Raw genomic sequence first — 17,183 nt, forward strand, 5'->3', positions numbered from 1 at the left:
ATATACCTGATATACAAAGTAGTAAACCTTCTAGTATATCGGCATTAGATATAGACGATATCTATAACGTGTATAATAAGCGAGCGATCCAGACAAGCGAGCGATCTACTTTCCAACGCAACATACCTCTTCCACACAAAACATCATATTGCTCTACGACTAATAATAGAAAATCTTTCGTACGAAGCCAAAATGCAACTGGCGCTCAACGCTAGTCAACGAGACCAAAATCTCAGCGGCCGAGCTGTAGCGAAAATCTATACCGTTAATAAGGATACCCTCCGTCACCGACGTGCCAGTCGGCCTACAAGATACGATATACCAGCTAATTTACACAAGCTTACGGATTTGGAGGAGAAAACGATTGTTCAATACATAATTGAGCTATATAACGCGCATTTCATCCTCGGCTCGCGTACGTAGAAGATATGGCCAACCGATTGCTACGCGAACGCGACGTACCGCCTGTTGGCGTACGATAGGCTCATAACTTCGTTAAGCGCTAACTAGAACTTCGAACGCGTTTTACGCGTAAATACGACTACCAGAAGGCTAAATACGAAGATCCAAAAGTTATTCGCAAGTAGTTTGTACTTGTATATAATATTAAGGTCAAATACAGCATTCACGACGACGATTCATATAACTTCGATAAGACTGGGTTTATAATAGGCATTATTATCGCCTCTATAGTAGTTACTACCTCAGATAGCTGTAGTAGGGCTAAACAAGCCTAGCCTGGTAATCGAGAGTAGGCTACAGTTATCTAAGGAGTGAATACCTTAGGTTAGGCCATCCTACTATTTATTATCTTGGCTAGGCAATATCACCTTACCAATTGGTATTAAGAGTACAACCTTCCGGCTACCTGGTATATTGCAATAACTGACAATAGTTAGACTACCAATAAGAAAGGTATAGATTAGATTCGGCACTTTGATTTGTATACAGTATCTCGTACGAAAGGCAAATATCGGCTGCTAATCCTTAATAGCTACAATAGCTACCACTCCGAAGAATTCGAGACCTACTACCAAGAGCACAACATTATTACACTTTATATACCTCTGCAATCTTCACATATACTCCAGCCATTAGATGTTAGCTATTTTAGGCTATTGAAGAAGGTATATAGCTACCAAATTAAGCAGTTGATACAAATAAATATCACATATATCAGTAAATTAGAGTTTCTTTATATATTCAGAGAGGTGTTTTTTACTTCAATTATAGAAAGTAATATCCAAGAGGGATTTACTAGAGCCGGGCTTATACCGTACGATCTAGAAAGGGTGATATCTAAGCTGGATATACGTATTCGGACTCCAACACCCCCAGCCTCAAGCCTAGGCACAGCACTACCTTAGCTCTCTCAAACACCACACAACTCTCGAGAAGCCACTTTACAGTCAAAGCTTATTAAAAATCGAATATCTAACCATCATAGTAGCTCCCCAATATCTATACTGGCTGCTGTAGACCGATTAGCTAAAGGTACAATAGCTGTAATGTATGAGGTTGCTCTTCTATGTACGGAGGTCTCAGCACTTCGAAAGGCCAATGAGGGGCTTAGTGTAATGAGAGCTACGGGGCAAGACCGGGAGAACCGGCCGAATGACGGTGGATGATGTCACTGTACTAGGGTAGATAAGAACCCCGTGGGAAACCCTCTCACGCGGGGAACTTCTGATCCGTAAAGATCAGTCTCTGTGTAATTGATAGGAGGCTGTTCACCAAGATATCGCCCGCTGGTCCAGGTCTTTTCGGTATCATGACATCGTGGTCCATCTCCCTCAACGTGTTCCCAGAACAATCCCTTTACACTTAGTAAGCGACGGAGAGCTAAAAAAACATGTATACGGCTTGGAGGGTCACTTACTGTACAGGAGGCATAGAATCTACTAGATCAGAAGGCTGTAGGTAAGCAGTTGGTCCAGGAAACGCGATAAAATGGTGGTAGTGCAGGGGGGTCTCGTACGAAGATTCGGTGCTGTAGCGTATACGGAAAGCCTGAGCATAATGCACGCACATACAAAGAGGCTGCAGAATCATCTGATTCATCTGTTTCTAATTCAGTTATTGTTATTTCCTAGTGTTGTGGTTATGTAATTGAAGATAGATATGGTGGGGTAGTGGAAAATGGATCGCTCGCTTGTCTGGATCGCTCGCTTATCATGCACGTTAAGATTTTTATAATTAGTTAGAGTTAGTATTATTATGAGCTACATAAAAGACCTATAAAGTAGGTATAGGGTCGGTTTCATAGATAAAACAAAGCAAGGTACTATAGCTAGTCGAGTAAAGCGAAGGAACAACTTATATAGTAACAGCTTAAACTCCTACTAAGGTTACTATATAAGTCGAACTAAGGTCGTAAACGAAATTGAGTAGGAGTATAAGAAGGATACTCTCAATTGGCAAGTAGCAAAAGGGTAGGGCTTGAATAGACAGTTGCTAAAATTGGGGGACGACTATACGAGACGATCTATAGGGTTCGAGGTACTGGAAAGAGGGGAAGACAAAGGGTAGGTCGGATATACAACCGTCTTAGCTTAGCGAAATAAAGGAACAGAGAGTCGACGGTGATAGGCTTGGATTGGAGGAGGTAGGGACTGAATAGAGAAAACAAAGGAGGGAGAGAAGTCGAGAGTATAAGAAAAGGACGTCGGAAGAGAGGGTCCTATTTATGCCGCGGGCGCGCTAGGGCTATACGAGAGGGGCAGTTCGGATGCGGCGCTATGCCTGGCGGGTGCGACAGCGACTTCTCGATTACAATATATTGAGTTGTTGTTCGGGTGTGTGCGGTGCTCAAGTTGGGATTTGTGGTGTGATGGGAGAGCCAGGACTGCGGCCTAGTTGATCAGAGGCTTAATTAGGTAACGTATAATTTACCTACGGGACGCGCCGGCCGAGTCGTTCGTTTAAGGTTCTGCGTAGACAGTCTATTATGCTTCCACTCAAGACTTCTACACCGCAGCAGCATGCTATGGCATCAGGTAATAGCCGGGTTAATGCGTGACGCCCCCGGTTGTCATATGTAGGAAGTTGTCTAGTCTCGACTTACCTAACCGTCTCGATAGCCCGCTCGTCGTCCGCAACCGCGGGGTCAAACGGCGTTCTACCCAAAGGCGACCCCATCGAGCCATACCCCGAGTCCCCGTCGTCATACACACTTGCCCTCTTCAAATCTCGCAATCTCCATCCATCGCACAATAGAAACACTTCCGATGCCCTTCTCTCCCGGGACAACTCTTCCACCATCATCATCGTCCCTCTGCCAGAATTATACGACCCAAAGTCGCGCACAGCGGACGCCCTGAGCGCCGCGTCCAGGAGATCCGCCGTCCTCGGCAAATCAACCGACTCCAACCCCAGCACCTCCCTCATCTCCTCAAAACTCCGATGCAGTGGGATGACGTACGCATCGCCTGTCATATCAGTCGCCACAACGTGCCCGTAGACCTCCATAGAGATAGGGTTCACAACCCATGACCCGGAATCTCCGTCTTGCAACTCCTGTCCCTCGTCCAGAGCCAGCAGATACGCGTCGACGAAGCCCTTGTCGGGGGAGAGCATGATGGCCCCCGGTACGTGGGAGAGTACTCCGAGCATAGTACCGCCGAAGTGGCTGGAGCCGCCGAGCAGTGCAACTTCGATGGGTTCGAGAGTGGGGAAGCTTGCCGGCGGCGCGGTTGTCATGGTCCGGCTGGTCATTACACCCGAGTTTACCGGTCTGTGGGAGTGGGCAGTTGTGGCGCCCATCTGGTGGAGGAGATTGGGTCGGATCTTGAGGGTGGGGTTGATCTCAAAAAGCGCCCAGTCACAGGTTGGGATGAGCTCGTCCAAGTTCTCGGGAGGGAGGGCATCATCCAATCGAGGATAAAGGACCGTTCCTACCGTCCTTGGGTACACAGATTCGCCGGTTTGGTTATCTGGTGTTGGGTCTCGGTTGTTCCCCCCGTACGTGCTAGTGGGATTCATATATTCAGAGCCATCGGTAGCATGGTCTAGAAGGTCCTCAAGCATGTGGCCAGCCGTCATGCCGACGAGTTTGAAAACCCCGGTCCCATAGGTCAACTTCACAACGCCTCCTAGTGTGGCCAGAGCGGAGTTCCCATCTTGCGTTTGCAGACAGATCTGGACGCCGCAGTATGTGGGCAGTTCCCGTTGCCCGGACCAATTGGTGTCCCAGGTGACGTGAACGTCTTGACAAAATCGCTTCCTCGGCGCTTGGCTGACAACCACAACTTCGAAGGACGGCGTTATGCCGTCGTCAGGGCTGTATAATTGTCGCAGTGCCGGCTGTTCCAGAGCCGATACCAGACGGCTGGTTCCTTCACCGGGCAGAAAGATGACGATTGATGGCGTGGCCGTGTCAATTGTCCTGCCGACCATCATGAGTCTCATCGACATGGTCATCTGCCTCCTGGATTTGGCTTTGGACTTCTGGAAGAACGATGCCCCTTTTTGGAGACTTTTCGACAGCTGATATTGCATTTGGAGCGCAATTTCTTGGAACCGAACATTGCAAATGTGGTCGATCTCTGTCCTGAAGATCTGCAACTCCTCTCTCCCCGGCAACGGCACGCTCCTGATGCTATTTTGGGCCTCGTCATCTTCTGGCAGGAGGCCTTTGACCTTGTCGCTGGGAGATACAAATGAAGTGTTGTTCCCAGTCCCATAGCCCGAGTCTACATGTGCCAATGGCCGGCCTGGGCAGGCAATGGGCTGCGTTTTGCGTGAGCTCTGCTCCCATTCTGCGTATGGCGCGAATGTATCCGAGTCGGAGGTCGTGATTGGGTAACGTCGGATTGGAATAGCGATTGGGGACGACATTCTGGAATATGTTTAGTCAACCGATCGCGCGTTCCCTGGCATCGCTGAGGGTCTCTTGCACTTGTATCGAAATGGGCTTGTGCCCTGTTAGGGGGAATTCAGGGGACCTGCAGCAGGGTTAGTCTTCTGACCACAATCCGGCCACTCAGAGAGGCGACACTTATCCTCAGGTACGACACATACCGAGTTCCCGATTAACCAACCAATTAGCGGGCCGTAATCTCTTCGCCACATGACGAACCTGAGGCTTGGTCTTGCATTGCGAAGCACGAAGCCAACCCCTCCTGTTGAATGGTGGTGTCTGATTCGCCAATGATGACCCGAACAATTGCTGACTTTGCATGCCATCGAGGCGCAGCTCCAAGCTGGCAAATCACTTACCTTTCAGACATGTGCTGCCGTAGGCCTCGATTTGAGACTTCGAACATATCGATTGCGCGGGGCTTGTCCCGGTTCCCACAAATCCAATATTGATTGACCCAACCTTCGATACGTTGACAGGAGAAATGGCGTTTCCCCTTCAAACCGTCACCACGGCCGAACTGAAGGAGTTGTGCCAAGCATTGTGGGACTGGGAGCTGTGTGGTGAGTGCCAAGCCACCGAAGGTACTACGATCCGAACACGACGTTGTCGAGAAGCCCACTGCCTCTGGGGGCAACGGAGCGAACGACTCGGTCCATTTTTCAATTTCTACCGGGAGGCAACCTGCTCGTATGTTCCAGATTTCTTTGGCGATGACGAACAAGCACTTAGGAGCCACCGAGATCTGTTCGAGATCATCCGCATCATCAGAAAATACGGCTACACACTCCCTCGGAGGCTCTGTGTGCGCGAATGTTTTGCTAGCCGCGATGTCAACAGACAATCTCTGGTGCCAGAGACTGACCAAGACCGCGCATTCGACCTGGCTGCAAGGGTCCTTACGATGACAAATATCTGCGCGGACAGTCGAGATATTGTTCTTCAAGGCAACAAGGACGAGGAAGGGATGGGTTCTTCCGCGCCAGCAATTTGGCCATCAACCAAGTGCCTGCAAGATTCCATGATCGATCTCTTTTCATCCCGGATTCATCCTAGTTTGCAACCTGGAGATCCCCAGGAGGCCCACATTAAGACCAGCTTGACGGCAGATAACCTGAGGAAAATTGCCAGACTAAGGATCGAAGGGACTGACAACTTGTTGGATCACTTGAAGCTCGACGCTTCGGGATCTGTGCAAGTTTTTCACCATACAACTTTCCTGAAGGAACATCTCTTAGCCACCAAAGCAAGGGAAAGCGACGGGTAAACGACCATCGGTGAAGCTAGCCGGGAAAGACTAGGCTAATGCAAAACTAGTCCTGAGAAGAGCTCCCTGAGCCCCCCTTGCCTTCCACGCGAGCTCGCGCTCGAAACCCTCTACACGCTACAGCTCCTCTTTCCACCTGGGGGAAAGTCGCAGGCGACGCTCCGTAACCTTGTGAGCAAACAAGGATTTGATCCCGACTGCCTCCGATTTGGAACCGCGCTGTTCGAGTTTCCACACGAGAAGAAGAGGGCCCTGTGCTTCCCGGTATGGGGCACCCGCCTGATGGACCTTTACGATGAGATCGAAAACCCAAAGCCTCGCAGCACGCTGGACGCTTGGCTGGAGCGGAGGAGTAAATCGCGACATATCATGCTCGTGACCATGATAGGGGTCCTTGTGGCCGTCCTCCTAGGTGTGTTAGGTCTGTGCGTCAGTATCTTCCAGACTTGGATTGCGTGGCAGGAGTGGAAAAGCCCGAAATAGAAATGCAGGTTACGAGTTTGTTACCCCAAATCCCCCAAGGGTAATATGAATGGTTCGTGGTGGCATTGATGATCTACTGTCGTTTACCACAAGAACATAAGATGGGAAGGGAGATGGCTTGGTTTGATATACAGTCTCTGGCGATCCATGTCGGCGGCATGTCGTGGTTGGCAAAGCTGAGCATGACGGAGCAAAGATATGAGCTTTGTGAACAACTGTACGACTCAGGTAAATATTTAATTACTTCTTAGTGATGTAGATTCACGAGCTGGGGATTGTAAATAACGAGGTCAGTAAGACTCGGATGAAAATTGTGTGACATTCCAACGATCACTACTTATTAAGCCAAATTAGTGTCCAAAATCAGATGCTATTACTGAGCATTACTTGAAGAGCCAACAAAATTAAGACAAGGCCTTAGACATTTTCCTTCACCGACCCTTCATCATCAGTTAGTGTACTCGAACCCATATCACTCATCCTCCCAAATGGGTTTCACAAATCCGCTACAGGCCCAAAGCGCCACGTCACCCTGCCAACCTCGACTCCTTCCCACTCCTGCACGAGCGCAAACTGATAGTCATCCCCGAGCGTGTACGTCTCAAGAGGGACTCGCACCTGCAACTCGCAGTGCGCCAGACTCCCAACCGGCAGCACCCCCTCCCCCAGCTCCACGGTTCCGGCGGGCTGCAGCGGTACAACCACAACCTGCTCACCACCGTCGCCGTGGCGGGCACACCCCTTAATCCCCATAGCACTCACCAGCTCCTGAGGGACTTGAAAACGCACCTTGGAGCCTTGGGGTAGGCTGCTGACGGCTTTGAGAGCGAACCGTCTCGGCTCGTCGAACGCCCCGGGTACATTGACGGGGAATTTGTGAAAGGCCTTGCCGGACGCGGTGGTATTCTGAGGGGGCCCAGAGACCACGTTGAAGTTGCGCCAGGCGACGTTATTGTTCTCGCGCACGAACTTGACAAAGTCGGGGAAGGTGCTCGGCAGGGCCGGGGCGGGGTCCGCCGCTGCTCCGGCGACCGCGACGAAGCAGTAGTGGCCGGTGCCAGGCACAGCAGAGGCCGGCCACTCGAGGCGCGGAGAGACGGTCAAGATGTCGCCCGTTGGGATGGGTGGCATCGAGACGGTGCCGATCTCGTGCCACAGGTTGGGCGTTACTAGTGTGGCTGGCTCGGACCAATACACGGTGGCGTTGGCGGAGGATGCTATGGCATCACCGCGGTTGGAAAGGCGGATGTAGATGGAGTGATCGCGGCCTGCTTGAGCGGGTTCGGAGAGGGCAGGGTTGTTTTCGTTGCCGCTGCCTACTCCCAGGGTATCTTCGGGGTTGGCAACTGGCTGTAGGCGGATGATGATGTCCGGGCTCGCGGACACGGCGCCCGAGGTCGTGTCTCCAGAGTCGCCGGTGTGGTCGCGGATGTACAAGTCGGGCATGGGGTTGCCACCGCCAACCAAGTTGTCAATGATGGCTTTGAGATCAGGCATTACGCCGATGCGGTCGAAGGTAGGGTCGGCGCTTGGGGTTCCGTCAATGGACAAGATTCTGCGCACCTCTAATGGAGACACCTTATAGCCGAAAGTTGCGTTTGAGATGCCCTGGATGATAGCTGCTGCGCCAACAATCATAGGCGATGCCCCGGATGTGCCGCTGAACCAGCTCGTATACCACGTGTTCTCCATCCCCGCGGCATTGTCGGTGTCGGTCGTTTCGATACCCTCTGCCCATGCATACACATCAATACGGGAACCGTAGTTGGAGCCATACCATCGAGTGTGAGGGACCTGGGGGTTAGCACCGCCCACCATGATGGCACCAGACTCGCGGTAATCGGCGCTGGAGCGGTCAAAGATGCGCTTCCCCGAGAGATTGACATACGCGTCGAGGTCATAGGCGCCATTACAGCCTGCTTCGACGACCACGATGCCGAGTGCCGTTGCTATCTGGATGGCCTCGTAGTTGGCATCGGCGACCTCCACCGGCCAATAATAGGCGCCACTGACAGGGTCGTATTCCTGCGCTTCAAGCAGTAGAATGTCTCCGAAGCTCAAATGAGCAGCAGCGTCGAGAATGGCGGCTGGCGTGTTGTACGACCAGTCGTCCCGGTACTGTGACACGACCTTTCCCTTGGCTGCAGGTACGATACCGACTCCACCAAGCTGGTTATCGACCATCAGCATCTCTCCCAGAACAGATGTGCCGTGCGCAAACCAATAGGCGCTTCTTCCCGAGATCAAGGTAATGTTGGCTGCTACCTATAGCGAGCTGCATGTCAGTACCAGCCGCACGCCCTGAGTGTAGCCTGACCTACCAGGTCCTCATGGTTGAGATTCCATCCCTGCTCCATATCCACAATGGTTACGCCGGCGCCGTCTCCACCAGGAAATTCCCAGGCGTAGCGCGCATTGATGCCCTGCGGCGCAGCGTCGAGGTAGCCTTGGTTTCCACTCCGAGGATCATCGCTAGGGTTGACCGTAGGCGGAGGACCGGGATGAAGCGCGTGGGCGCTTTCCACCTCCGGGAGTCTATGAAGTCTATGGATAAGCTCAAGGATGTTCTGCGGCAGAGCTAGCCTTGGCTCCTCAGTTCCAGTCTGATTCTGGGCGATAGTTGTATCCTCCGCCCGCCCCTGGTTTTCTCCGTCGAATACAACTTGAATCTGATACCACGCTTCTAAGCTGGGTGCCTGGGAGCGAGCATTCAGCGTGCTTCTGCGCGCAAGGCTTGAAGCGAGTTCAGCCGCGCGTTGAGATTCGATGAGTGGCCTGGCAGAGACAGTTGGTGTGACTGAATCTGCAAAACCGTCGGGTTCTACGTTTTGAACCAAGGTTGCGATGAAGTTAGGGTCAGCTTGTTGCTTCTCGTGCGCTGCCAAGCTTAGTTTTAATGCAATCCTGGGCTGCTGTTGCGGTTGGGCGTCGGCGAGAGAAGGCCACAAATATAAAAAACTGAGCGCATTATACACAGCAACTTGAAGTAATTGGGTCCTCATCTTTGCTAACCCAACAGGATCAGGGGATGAGCTGAAGGTAAGTTAGCCCGACGATAAGCAGACGAGTAGTAATAATTAACGTAGTATACCGCTGCAGAGCATAATTATATACTTATACACCTCGCACACACCCTCAACATTGGGCCGCGATCACAGCCCTCAGCCACCCCGTCACGACGTGTGGCCCATTCAACACGAGATGTCGTCGGATTGGTCATGTCTCTGCTCGCAGCTGACAGAGTACTAGTCTCTTTTCAGCTATCTCTGCGTATACGTAGCTCGTAAGCATGAAGCCACGAGGCTTGGCGCGAGTTTTACGAAGCAGAGCCCGGCAGCACTCATTCTCGGTCGGACCGATGACTCACTATTACCTGGCTACCTAGCTAAACGCTTTTGTGCTTAAAAATCACAAAAGGAGGATAAAGGCAAGGTGGGCGGACAATGTTTTGTATGGTTGCATCTAATTCTCGGTAACGATTGCTCTTCAACAAGACATACACAGTACACGGGTGCTCTTCCCCTTCGGGGAGACATGGGACCTAATTGGATCAAAGCGACAGGGTTTGCTCCGTTTTTTTTTTTTTGGTGGCTCCATAGGTCGAGTAAAGAGGAACTTGAACGCTTTGAACGGTCCGAGAAGACTATCCCCCTCTGTGAAGGAGGCCTGCGTTCTTGGTCTCAACTCAAACTCCGTTTTATCGATGACCGTCACCTTCGGTATGCCTCTTGAACGACACTGCGGAACTTACGGCGTCAATGACCGGAAGAACACTCTTATTCCGAGCTCTGCTGCACTTTCTGTAAAACGAGTATCCCTGAGTTCACGGCTATGGCTAAATCATAAGCATGCTTATCGGTCTGGAACATCATGGAGGACACTTAGACCTTAAGCTATAACGCTGTACATAATTTGAACTATCATCCATTGAAAACACCCGAGTTTTTGGCCAATTGTTTTACCCACTCACTGGAAGGGCTCGGATTGCAACTTACCGTTGGCTCTGCGACAATCATCTTTTTCAAGGTGGACTGGAAGGAGCCAGAAATGCTCTATCATCACCTCGCCGAACACCGCCCCGAGGTCTCTGCGCATCCCAACCACTCTTCCGTCTGCACGGCCGTCGCTTAGTATCTTAGGTAACTTTCAACCCCATAGCTCTCGGCACGCCCGGACAGCGGCGCACGCACGGCCAAGACGAACGGGCTCGAGCTGCCCTGGGCCTGCGAACGCGGGTAGTAGCTTTCGAGGCGATACTGCGGGTGATTCCCCGAAACGGATCGTCGGCCTCCAGCCCACTCACCCGCTTACTTGCCAACCACGTATCAGGACATCGACCATCGCCGTATCCTTGCAGGAAGAGGCGTCGGATCGGCCCGGCCGACGACGAATCCGGGCACAACCCGCCAGGCTCCCCAAGCCCGGCAGCGGAGTGGTCGCGGAGGCGAGGACGCGAGACGCGGCATGACGAGAACACTCCACCCCAGCAGACAGATCAAAGCAGCAGACAGGACCACCGGTATTGCGCACAGAAATGCTTGCTGGGCCTGGTCGGGGGCGGTTTTCTAGACACCAAGTGTCCTAACGCGGCCTCGCACCGGCACCGGTAGGGAGAGGCTTACCCCGGCTGGAGCAAGGATGGAGCCGAACTACGCACTCGAAAGCGCGTCTGCCACCCGGTTGATCATGCCGAGCGGCTTCAGCTCCTCCGGGAAGAACTCCAACTGACATCAGACGACGGCGTCACACAGCTGGGTCAAGGTGGTGAGCTAAGCGTCTCCTTCCGGGTGACCTTTCTCAAGTACGGATACACCTTTGTCGCTAAGAGGATGGTGCGGGCCTTTATCCGAGATCTCCAGCACGACACTGCCGTGTACCGACGCCTCCGGCCAGTTCAAGATATCAACCAGCCCATGTTCTTGGGTGCCATAGACCTGCGGGATCTGGGTCTGACATATTACTACGACCGCCGGGTGTATGTAGTCCATTTGACGTTTCTGTCGTGGGCGGGTATCGGCATGGATGCCGCAGATGTCGGCGTCCAGCGGAAGCTTCTCGAGGACATGGCAATGCGATCGTTGCGAGCCATCCACCGAGAAGGGGTGGTCCCACAATGATGTCCGCATCCCAAACATGCTGTTCAATCCCGAGCTCAATGAGGTCATGATGTTGACTTTGAGCGGGTGTTGCTGCTATAGCCCCCAAGAATCTGCCGCTGCAGGTTATCCCGAATAAGAGGGCACGAATGGAACTAGGTGGCAATAGTACGGGGGTGACAGCCGATCCAAGTCGGTTCCGGGAGGACGTAGGCATGTTGAAAGTAGCGTTTCGGTTTCAACCTCTAGATAGGCGCACTATTTCGATAAGAAGTGAAATGGGGCTTTGCTAGCCTTCAAACGCCCAGCACGTAGAATTATTTAGGACTGACTCAGGATGGCGAAGTAGGTTGATCAAGAATAAATGCTAAAAAAGATCATCGTCAACCCGGGCTGAAGTCCTCCGCCGCTATGTCAAGGGTGACCTATTGAGCCCCTTTTGACTCATTCTCGCTCCCCCGCGGCTTGCATATTTTGGCCTCGTATTAGACAAGCCTCTACGTGGCTTGTCATTGAAGCAGCCGGTAGGGAGTCGTTGATGGAGGTACAAGATGAGAGTCGGAGGGCGGGATCTGATCAACTATGTTGTCTATATTTATATTAACTGGTCGGGTAAGACAATTGAGACGTTACAGAATATCAATACACGCTCGAAAGCTTCTCTACCGCCGTGAATGCAAGAAATATGTAACAGGTGTTTCAGGATGCCGGAGCGGATACTCTCCCATAGCGTGTTGTTGATGACCATAACGCCTCAGAGGATCCGGTTAACCACCGTAGAGCGTTTGATGGGACGCAACCAGAGTCCTTGAGATCTGAGACTACAAAAGCTAACATCATGTTTATGTCCGAGAAGACAATAAGTAAGGTGGCGTTCTCATTCACCATAGAGTTCAAGGCTAATGTAAAACCAAGTAAGCCATGATTTCGGTACTGCAATGTCAACGGATATGTAGAACTGCCGCGAAGACGGCTTTAGATCGTTTTGCAAGATGTAAGGAGGACAACGCTAGCAGTCCGTCGGCGAAGAACTCATCCTCCTTGAACCCACTTCGATGGTAAAGGGCGATGCGGAGACTTTGATTTATCATTTTCTCCTGCGCTTCATAGAGTTCACGTTTCATGGCCCCTCCATCTCCAGCAAGGCACCCAAGAAGCTAAATCAACGCAAGCCAACCCAAGCCAGATGGGCAAGATTTTAAGGTAAATAAGGAAAGTCTGGATCTCCAGCCTGCCGAAGCCGCCAGGAAGTATCCGCAACCAAAATATCTTAGTAATCTACCTACTGATAGTGTTAGATTTCAAGTATCATCATGACCTCCACGTGACAGTCACGTGAGAGCCCAGGGACCACAATCCTCTGGGCTGATGGTGGGGATACGCATAGGATTACTGGCTGGGATTTTAGGTAGGGTGCATTATCCGAGACAGGGCTTATGTAACTTTTGGCTAGCTCCTCGCAAGCCAGGACAGATCAAGCCAAATTAGCCTCAATATGTACTTTACTTGTTCGACTTGGCATGTTGGAAGACCCTCGATCAGCAGGATCCACATTAACCGAGAGTAACCTGGTATTCTTACAAGGGCCCTTGACCATAATGTCGCATTTTCTAATTCCCAAAACATTCTGCCAAGATGCCGTTGGCCGACACCCGCCCGAATCCAAAGGTACCCCGCACAGGTCGACGGGGGTTTTGCTCTCGATCTCTCTCTTAAGCCCTCTGACCGCTTGTTCCGCTCGACGGACACCTAACAACCCCCAACTCTTCAAGAATGACAAAACAGCAAAATCAGCAGATCACGACTCAGCCCACGGTGGAGGTGGAGGTGGAGGTGGATGAGGGGGATGATCATGATTCCGCCTTTGGTGACGAAGTCTCGACGGCGAGTACTTCCCTGCACAGCAGCGTGTTCAAGTACGAATGGAAACACGGGCGCCGCTACCACAGCTATCAGGCCGGGAACTACAACTTCCCCAATGACGAGCGGGAACAAGATCGACTGGACATGGTCCACCAAGCCTACTTCCGGCTGCTGGAGGACCGCCTCTTCCTCGCGCCCTTCCATCCCGACGGGAAGAGGATCCTCGATATCGGGACTGGAACAGGCATCTGGCCCATTCATCTCGGGGATCTCTATCCCAACGCCTCTTTAATCGTCGGCAAGGACCTCAGTGGTATCCAGCCGCAATGGGTGCCGCCGAACGTGCGTTTCATTGTCGACGATGTGGAGCTGGACTGGGTCGAGCCAGAGCCTTACGACTACATACACTGCCGATACATGGCCGGCTCCATCCGCGATTGGCCCCGCCTCGTCCGGCAGATCTACGACAACTTGAAGCCTGGAGGGTGGGTCGAGTTCCAAGAGTCCGCCAACACCATTTACTCGGAAGACGGCACCTTCAAACCCGAGAACGCGCTGGGTCAGATGATGCGTGGTCTCATGGAGGCGTGCGACAAGATCGGCCGTACATTGGATCCGGCACCCTCAATGAAGAAGTGGACGGAAGAGGCCGGATTCGAGAAGGTCACGGAGAAGAGGTTCAAACTCCCGGTCGGCAGCTGGCCGAAGGACCCAAGACTGAAGGAGATTGGGACCTTCATGACGGTTAATTTTGTCGAGGGTGTCGAGGCTTTCACCGCCGTTCCTTTCAGGGATATCTTGGGATGGTCCGAGGAGGAGGTAGCTATTCTGAATGCTGGTGTGCGGGCGGCGGCGCGTCGAAGGGACGTTCATCCTATGTTTGACTTCATCGTGATTACGGCACAGAAGCCGGAATGAACTGCTTCCAAGTGTAGGTGTAGGAAAGCAGCCGCTAAGCCGGGAGGGGGCCGAAATATGGCCCCACGAGTCAGAAGTATATATCCATTTCTGCTTAGTCCTCCTATCCTTCCTCCCCCAATTGCATCGGTGCCCATTCTATCTTTGATGCGGGCGTGACCCAATGTTCCCCAGCGCCGGCCGGCGGAATTACCGACGCTGCAGGCCGCACCGGCCGCAGATACATCTCCCCCACGCCCAGCACCCTTCACTTGTATCCCGGGCCGTCATTCCCAACGACAGCTCCGGGCTCCAAGCAACCCCTTATTGCACAGCTGCCTCTCCACATCGCAGGTTATGGAGTTGCCTCCGCTCTCTTCTTGCGTCTACCACTATGGGTCATCGCTCAAGGCCCGGGATAAAACGATTGCCATAAGATATCTAGTCTCCCACTGGTCCCCGGGAGGCAATGTGCACCTACTCTGTAGTGCATAGCGGCTGTGGTATTCGTGGCCGAGGGTAGCAAGACGACATTAACAGCTTAGACTGAAGGTGACATGAAAGTGGCAAGTTGAGCCTGAGTATAGAAGAGGTGGAACTGGCAGCTTCCTCCCTACGATATGTAGTAAAATTGAGTGATAATGGTCATAATTGAAAAAAGAAAAGAAAAAGAAAAGAAAAGAAAAGAAAAGAAAAGAAAGAAAGAAAACCCAACCCCATACCCTATCTTGACGTAGCATTATAAACTCCATTTCATCTGATTACAGGGTGCTCGGATTTGCTTTATCTAACTGGGGTACCTTACTAGGACCGCTAACGGAACTCAGCTGTGTTCAAGCTTCGTTCTGACCGGCTAAGCTAGCATAACCTACTAAATATTATTATTCTCCCTACACCGCTTTACCCAAGATAAGGTGTGCCAGACCTTCTGCTACTAAATATATAGGAAAACCGTACCGTATAGGCCGGGTGAAAAACCTATATCAACAAGTAATGGGAAACAATAGTAGTAGACGCCAGCTAGTTGCAAAAAGAAAGGAAGGCCTTATATAAGGCCTTGTAGACTTCTATTCTTCGACTTTGGATTCGACCACCACCTCCTCCTCCTCTTCAGCCTCTTCGGTTTCTAGTTCCATCCGACGAGCCAGGTTGTGTTCCATCAAGCAGCCCGAATCCATCAGTCAAGAGGAGTTGGCCACCGGCATAGCGCTGTCCGATGGCTTGAGCCGCGTGATCGCAAACATTGTTGTCTTACTGCATAAGGATAGTACTTGCATCGGCAGGAGCAAACAGTTCAAGATCTCTTTGGTCAATATTCTAGTTCTTGGATTCTCAGGAAGATTTCTAAAAGGAGGAGGGGGGGGAGGGGGAACTGCCGGCGGGTTGCGATCGGCCGATCCCCGCGCGCCGCCACTACGGCCGACTGCGACACGCTGCCGCCCCTGGGAGGCAGGGCGCTAAGCAACGCGGAGGGTTAGAGGATGACGCTGACGGAGATGGGGTTTGTGGCAGGTGAGGGGACTGGGTGAAAAGGGTGGAACGTGCCAGGAACCAACTTGTTATCACTCTCGTAGTTTTGGTGGGCATCCTGGTGGCGACGCAAAAGGGCTTCGCGCAGGAGCAGATCCGGCTGTACCCTTCGGTCGCCAAGACGACGATTGGGAAGCAGTTCATGAACTATTATACCGAGGCCCAGGTGCCCGTGCTTATGGATCTGGTCAAGAACTTTGTCACGTTCAACCACTGGTACTCGGATTTCCCTGGTGCAAGTCTTTCTTTCCACTTACGTCTCCTCCCCTTTTTTTCAGTGGCTGACAGATTTGCCTCGAACAGCCCACTAATCCCAACCGCGCTGCCCTGACGTCGGGCACCTCAAACGGCCACGGCAGCAACGGCGCCACCTTTTCAAGCCACGGGCTCCCGCAGCGGTCCATCTTCCAACAACTAAGCGAGACAGGCCACACATGGATCAACTACTACGACACGGTGGGCGGGACGGGGCCCGAGGCCAGGTTCTACAACTGGACATACACCTCGGGGAACACGGGGCGGATCCAGCCGCTCGCCAAATTTTACACGGCAGCAGCCGCGAGCACGCTGCTGGAGCTGTCCTACCTCAATCCGCCGTGCTGTGGCGTGGGGACCAACTCGATGGGCCCGGCGAGGAAGATCTCGGATGGCGAGGCCCTTGTCAAGAAAGTATACAAATCCCTCCGCGAGCCCGCAGTGGACTAAGACGCTGTTCATCTTAATGTTCGACGGAAACGGCGGCTTCCACGACCACGTCCCCCCCCCCCCGGTCGCATCCGCGCCCGACTCCAGGACTTACACGGCTTCTACCCCGGGAGGAGGGTCCTGCACTTTTGGCTTTAATAGGTTTGGAGGCAGGATTCCCACTCTGCTGATCCCCCCGTAGGTGGCAGAGGCGCATGTTGAGCAGCTCGGCGCCAACGACGCCGGCCAGACCGTCGCGTATAGTGCTTCGTCGGTACTACGGACTCTGGGAACGCTGTGGGGGTTCAGCCCGTTTAATCCGCGCGTGGCTGCCGCGCCGTCGTTTGAGAATTTGGTCCTGGCTACTGCACGGACGGATGCGCCGACCACTTTGCCCTCGCCTGTGTCCTTTACCCGGCGGACTTCTCCCGTGGAGTTTACAGCTCAAGGTAACTAGGACTTACCCGTCCCTTCATCGCAGGCACTCCCGAAAGTTGTAGAGTGC

At 52.5% G+C, this 17,183-nt stretch overlaps 5 protein-coding genes across 5 annotated transcripts; 3 read left to right on the forward strand and 2 right to left on the reverse strand.

The window, feature by feature from the left end:
• Nucleotides 1–3,060: 3,060 nt before the first annotated feature.
• On the reverse strand, nucleotides 3,061–4,836 carry MFIFM68171_07142 (uncharacterized protein; the record flags this gene model as incomplete). The annotated part of the gene is made up of 1 exon (XM_071062562.1): nucleotides 3,061–4,836. The coding sequence occupies one exon, from the start codon at nucleotides 4,834–4,836 to the stop codon at nucleotides 3,061–3,063; it is 1,776 nt and encodes a 591-aa protein (XP_070918663.1).
• A 506-nt stretch (nucleotides 4,837–5,342) lies between these two features.
• Nucleotides 5,343–6,608, forward strand: MFIFM68171_07143 (RanBP2-type domain-containing protein; the record flags this gene model as incomplete). Its single annotated transcript, XM_071062563.1, has 2 exons — nucleotides 5,343–6,121; nucleotides 6,176–6,608. The coding sequence occupies 2 exons, from the start codon at nucleotides 5,343–5,345 to the stop codon at nucleotides 6,606–6,608; spliced, it is 1,212 nt and encodes a 403-aa protein (XP_070918664.1).
• A 495-nt stretch (nucleotides 6,609–7,103) lies between these two features.
• Nucleotides 7,104–9,610, reverse strand: MFIFM68171_07144 (Peptidase S8/S53 domain-containing protein; the record flags this gene model as incomplete). The annotated part of the gene is made up of 2 exons (XM_071062564.1): nucleotides 7,104–8,873; nucleotides 8,930–9,610. 2 exons carry the CDS (start codon nucleotides 9,608–9,610, stop codon nucleotides 7,104–7,106), a joined length of 2,451 nt encoding a protein of 816 aa, XP_070918665.1.
• Nucleotides 9,611–13,477: 3,867 nt separating this feature from the next.
• MFIFM68171_07145 (mRNA 3 end-processing YTH1) lies at nucleotides 13,478–14,485 on the forward strand (the record flags this gene model as incomplete). Its single annotated transcript, XM_071062565.1, has 1 exon — nucleotides 13,478–14,485. One exon carries the CDS (start codon nucleotides 13,478–13,480, stop codon nucleotides 14,483–14,485), a length of 1,008 nt encoding a protein of 335 aa, XP_070918666.1.
• A 1,475-nt stretch (nucleotides 14,486–15,960) lies between these two features.
• MFIFM68171_07146 (uncharacterized protein) lies at nucleotides 15,961–16,699 on the forward strand (the record flags this gene model as incomplete). The annotated part of the gene is made up of 3 exons (XM_071062566.1): nucleotides 15,961–15,976; nucleotides 16,039–16,229; nucleotides 16,298–16,699. The coding sequence occupies 3 exons, from the start codon at nucleotides 15,961–15,963 to the stop codon at nucleotides 16,697–16,699; spliced, it is 609 nt and encodes a 202-aa protein (XP_070918667.1).
• Between the last annotated feature and the right edge of the window lie 484 nt (nucleotides 16,700–17,183).

Source organism: Madurella fahalii (assembly GCF_045866475.1).
Source record: "Madurella fahalii IFM 68171 DNA, scaffold_4, whole genome shotgun sequence".
Classification (NCBI taxonomy): domain Eukaryota; kingdom Fungi; phylum Ascomycota; class Sordariomycetes; order Sordariales; genus Madurella; species Madurella fahalii.